Consider the following 5963-nt stretch of genomic DNA (forward strand, 5'->3'; position numbering starts at 1 on the left):
TGTTCAGCCCCAAGAAGGTTCAAATTGAGAAAAATGCAAATAATATCACGAGTTTCTTAGCTTGTTAGTAAGTAGTAACTTAACATATATACTCATAATCACTTACTAATTTTATGTTTATTTTATCTCTTTTTATGTAGGATTTTCTAGCATTTGATGGAGTTGATTCTGATGCACAAAAGACTCAATTGGAACTTTATTTGGATAAACCCAAGTATTTGGAGAAGAATACGGCATTTGACATCCTTTCATTTTGGAAAGAAAATGAATTTCGTTATTCTGAAGTAGCTGCTATGGCTCGTGATGTTTTGAGTATTCCTATTTCTACTGTTGCTTCAGAATCCACTTTTAGTATTGGGGGACGTGTGATTGATCAGTATAGGAGTTCACTCAAACCTGATATTGTTGGAGCATTGGTTTGCACTAGAGATTAGTTATATGGAGAGCAAGTTAATATTAATTATTTGCATATTTAATTTCTTCATTTACTTGTATTTTTTTTTTCTTACTTTAATGAAACTAATTTATTTTATCTTTTGATATAGAACAAACTTTAATGAAGGTGGATAACGGAGAAGATGATGTTTTGACATTGGATAGTAGCAGTTCCTATGAGATCCCCTATTCTTTCTTTTGTTCTTATGTTATTGTTTATGTTTTAGCATGTGAGACAGAATGATACAATCTGTTAGATAACTATGTGTGTATAAGAAACAAATGAAGGAAATCAAACATATATGATTATACTTATACCACTGGATTCTTTTATTTATATTGCATTGATCAATTGGGTGATCTACCACTACAAGGAAGAATCAATGCTTTGTCTTGAGAATCTTCACCAATTTCATGAGATTTAATCACATATATCTAATGGAAAAAAAATACTATTTATTTGAAAAAAATATATCACCGGTTGATATGCCAAATGAAATGAGTTTTCTTCTAATCTAGATTTGAAGTTCCCATTTTCATTATTGGGTCAATATTTTATTTGAGAAAAAGATCGATATTGAATTGTAGAAAGTGAATGCTATTAGTAGACATCTTAAACTTTTTCACCTCCTAATGTAATTATTTTATTTTTTTTCCTTTAGGTATTGGAGCTGAATGACAAAGATGAGCATGTCAAACTGACTTGCTTTGGACCCAATCTGATGGACAATGAGCATGTTTGTTGGTCATTCAAGGAATCAAGACTTAAGAGTGGACAATTATGATGTAGTTTTTTGTATTTGTAAATTTGTAATGATGATGTATTTTTTTTTTTTTTTTTTTGTTATTTGATTAGACAATTAAGCATATTAAGTGATTTTGTGCTAGCCTACTAGGAGTAGGAGTTTAGAGATGAATTGCTAAAATTATTATTAATTCATTTAAATACCCACAAAAAAAGGTACTTTTAAGCTAAAAGGGTCAAACATGTCGGGTCGGGTTGGGTCGAACTGATTCGACCCATTATGTTAAACAGGTTTCACGGGTTGTGTCGGGTGACCCGTTAAATTATCGTGTTCGTGTCGTGTCTGGAGCCCCGATCCGTTAGCATAAACGGGTCGTGTTTGGTTCTAGCTTAAACGGGTCGTGTCGGGTACCCGTTTTACCAGCCCTAGCGACAATGATGCCGATCAACCGGTGAGTGCATCAAATGGTATTGGATTGCTGTGCAGCTTGCTGGATTCAGAGGAATATTTCTCTAAGGAGCAAAATAGTCTCGACGTAGCCTGAAAATGTCACGGGCAACGCACGTGACCTTGTTTTTGTCCAAAGAGACGGACAACATGGAAGGAAGGTATTATTTATCAAAGTTGGCTAGGTTGGGGGGGTTTACTACTGATTTTTGAACATTGGGCGCCAAAATGCGAATGGGTGGATACTTTAGATAAGTAAAGTGTACTTTCCCCTTTTCTTCCAAAAAAGAACTTTGTATTTCCTTTGAATTGTGCTCAATGACAGTATTTCATGGAATAAAATTCATCCATTATCATTTCTGTAGTTAAATCATTATCAAATTTTTTCTCAATAGAAATTAGCAAATGATTTGCTAAAAACTTATCTTCTATTTTACTACGTAATCTAGTTTTTACTAGTAGAGTATATATATATATATATATTTTTTTTTTTTTTTGGGGGGGTGGGGGGGTTAATTTCATTTTTGAAGGAGCCATCATATGAGTAAACCTTAAAAAATAATATTTTTTTCAAGGGTTTCGAAATTTTTTCGTAGGACCATGGACTCCCCCACCCTCAAGGTGCCTCTGCCCTTGGGTACACATATCACCACTCTTTCTCCCACTCTCTACATTCAGTTTTTTCTGAAGAGCCATTAATGACTTAAGCATTAGAGGCTCTCCGTCCCCAAAACCAACAGTTTCCAATAACTTTTTCTCTTTTGTAAGAGTCCCGTCCCGGTTCGGCCATCAAAAAAATATGCTTCAACATAAACAAAGTATTTAGAGGAGGCAATTTTTTCGTAGGACCATGGACTCCCCCACCCTCAAGGTGCCTCTGCCCTTGGGTACACATATCACCACTCTTTCTCCCACTCTCTACATTCAGTTTTTTCTGAAGAGCCATTAATGACTTAAGCATTAGAGGCTCTCCGTCCCCAAAATCAACAGTTTCCAATAACTTTTTCTCTTTTGTAAGAGTCCCGTCCCGGTTCGGCCATCAAAAAAAATATGCTTCAACATAAACAAAGTATTTAGAGGAGGCAAAATTGGTTATTACCTTGAAAGAATCCTTGACTTGTTCATTTAGTGAAAACAAAATTTTTGGACAGCTGAATGGATCCGGTCCCTTCTTTGTAAACGTGTATCATATATATTTATTAACTTTTTGATTTTCTTGTTTGACAGTATTGATCAGACTAAGCTGTCGTAGAATTTTGTCCTTTAATCGGTTAAGTAATCAACTTTAATTGGACATTTGCTGTCTTCCTATACACCGCATGTGATCTTTCCTCTCATTCAGTGTCTGAATTTGGTATCCACACTTTAAATAATACTCTAGCGTGGAATGACACCTCATCATGGTCAATTTGACTGAATAATTAATAGTACGCCATTGGTAAGTAGATCCAACGGTCCGAACACTTGCATAGAGATGAGTAGCATAGATTTATTCCAATGTACCATGTCATTCCAAACATTAAGTATCTCAAGAGATGCAAACCAAGGAATAACACTGCAGAGAATGTATTCAGTTTTCTGTATAAATTATTTCTCCTACAACATTGAGCCACCTAACCCTTAAACTAATATATGCTTCAAACCTAATTTCCACTTTTGTTAAACCTTTCTTCTTGTCTGATTTCATCAAGAAAACACATGGGTTATTAAGCAAACAAAAGATTGATTAGAATAATACAAATGAAATGGAATATTTTTTGCAGAAGTAGTTGCATATATACATACTTTAATGCAATTTCCGACACTAAATATAAATACATTAAAGGACCCCAGGAAATTAATTCTGGCTCATCTTAAATTAGAGAAATGATCCCTACACTCATTTCTCACAACAGCCCCACAACAAGTTGATGTGGTTGGTAATATTTTATTATTTTTTTTGTTTTGTTTTGTTTTCTTTTTGTAAAATAATAATAAAATATTACCAGCCACGTCAGCTTGTTGTGGGACTGTTGTAAGAAATGAGTGTAGGGATCATTCTCCTCAAATTAAGAGACAAATTTGCAACATCTGGGATTGATTTAATTAATAAGGTTCACAATAATTTGTAGACAAATCTATAGCTAGGGTCTACTATTGTAGACAAATCAGGCACCTCAGGGCCTTGCAGATGAAACAATAGAAGACAACCAATCATATTGGCTCTTCATGCAGTCACTACAAGGTTCTCTCCTTTCTGTGGCTCTGAAAAGCCTTAATCTTTTCAGGATAAAACTGTTACATGCATCCAAATATATTGTATTGATCTCCTTGTCTATCTTTTAGCATTCTCTTTTGTCACCAAACCTTTTAGTATCAATCTGCATGCCTTCAGTATAATATTTTGCACATGCCAAAAGGGAATTGCACAGATTAAAATTACTCATTTTACCAACCACAGCCACTAGATGACAAACCTATCCTACCCTGGGGATCTGATAACTTTACCACAGCCATCTGATCTGGTTATCTTTCCCCACTAATTATAATGCTTTTGTCACCTTTTCTTTTTCTCTTAAAAGCAGCTATATGTGCGCACTTTAGTATATTAAACCCTTTTTTTTTTTTTTTTTTTTTTCTTTCTTTAGTAGCCTTTGTAGTATGCATTTAGCATGTAAAAACTTTATGCCCCTCTTATTGCTCAATCATCAAGCGCATGATCATGTCTCATTTTCACAGATATATAAGCGGTAGTTGAGGTTTTTCTCCTCCACCAACAAAGGTAGATGATAGAAGGAACCAAAACACCACTCCATATACAAGTAACAAAGATCCCCAAGCTTGACAAAATCTCTCTCTCTCTCTCTCTCTCTCTCTCTCTCTCTCTCTTTCTCTGAGTTTAGACATACAAAAACATAAGCTAACGGGTCCCATGAGAGAGAGGTCGATTAAACGAGAAGTGAAGCCAATGAAAGCCATGAATAATGTTTCGAGTAAGAAGGAATTAGTCAACAAGGGAGCATGGACATCAGAGGAAGATCAAAAACTGGCCGAGGTCATTGAAATCCATGGTGCTAAAAGGTGGAAGATAATTGCAGCTAAAGCAGGTATATAGGTCTTTGTTCATTAATTTGATCACCAACCGAATTCTAGACTTCTTGACTTCACTGTATTTGATAATAAAAAACCCTTCCTAAATTTTATCAAAGCAGGTCTTAATCGGTGCGGCAAGAGTTGCAGGCTAAGATGGTTGAATTACCTGAGACCAAACATCAAGAGAGGAAACATATCAGACCAAGAAGAGGATTTGATTCTTAGGCTTCATAAACTACTTGGGAACAGGTTAGTTTGCATGTCAAACGTAGTATAGACTAATATTGCTCTAACTTTGTCTGTTTGAAAATGATCGAGTTTGCATGGTGTGTGTTTTTTTTTTTTTTTTTTAAAAAAAATTTATCTTAGGTGGTCTTTGATTGCCGGAAGGTTACCTGGGCGAACAGATAATGAGATAAAAAACTACTGGAATTCTCATTTGAGCAAGAAAATGAAGCAGAAGGAGAAACAAAGTGGAGTAGCAACAAGAGAAGGCTGTAATATTAATGGTCAGCAAAATAGGGTGGAAGAGAAAGCAAATGTAGAAAGGATGAGTGAAGAGGAGAACACATCTAAAGGAGTTGATGACTCAGAAATCAACTTTGATGTGGATGAATTCTTTGATTTCTCCAATGAGAGTCCTCTGAATTTTGAGTGGGTCACCAAATTCCTTGAAATGGACCAGGGCTGGAGTGACATTTTATAAACTGTATAAACTTTGTTTTCTCTCCATGAACTTCGTACAGTTCAAGCCATTCAGAGGCGTGAGTAATTTTTCATAATATTTCACTTTTTTTTTTGCCCTTTAAGATTTTCATGTATTTGGTGGGATTCATGGTTGAATATCAGCTCTTTCGTACGCTGAAACTGTCCGCGATTGGTCCTAAACAATTTTGGAGTTAAATTTCTAATTTTATTCTATATTAATCATTGCATACCAACCTGGCCAAGGAAAGAAAGAGAAACGAGAAAATAATATAGAAAAGAAAATTCGCAACATGAGGCATGCAATTGAAATATATATATATATATGGGAAAAAATATACATATCCCCCTCAAACTACCACTCAATTGTCAATGTACCCCTCAAACTACTAATTGTGTCAATTGCCCCCCTCAAACTATAAAAAAATGTCAATGTCCCCTCTAATACCAACAAAAAGACAAAAATAACCTTAAATTTTTTTAAATAAGACAAAAATGTCCTTATAAATTTGAAAAAAAAAACTAAAACTAAAAATAAAAAATAAAAATTATTTTTTT

The 5963-nt window shown here is 34.6% G+C and overlaps 1 protein-coding gene across 1 annotated transcript; it reads left to right on the forward strand.

Moving 5' to 3' along the window:
• The first annotated feature begins 4333 nt into the window (after window positions 1-4333).
• On the forward strand, window positions 4334-5567 carry LOC133864300 (transcription factor MYB3-like). Its single transcript, XM_062300585.1, has 3 exons — window positions 4334-4714; window positions 4820-4949; window positions 5070-5567. The coding sequence occupies exons 1-3, from the start codon at window positions 4540-4542 to the stop codon at window positions 5404-5406; spliced, it is 642 nt and encodes a 213-aa protein (XP_062156569.1). The 5' UTR covers window positions 4334-4539; the 3' UTR covers window positions 5407-5567.
• Window positions 5568-5963: the final 396 nt, after the last annotated feature.

This window comes from Alnus glutinosa, chromosome 3 (assembly GCF_958979055.1).
Source record: "Alnus glutinosa chromosome 3, dhAlnGlut1.1, whole genome shotgun sequence".
Taxonomy (NCBI): domain Eukaryota; kingdom Viridiplantae; phylum Streptophyta; class Magnoliopsida; order Fagales; family Betulaceae; genus Alnus; species Alnus glutinosa.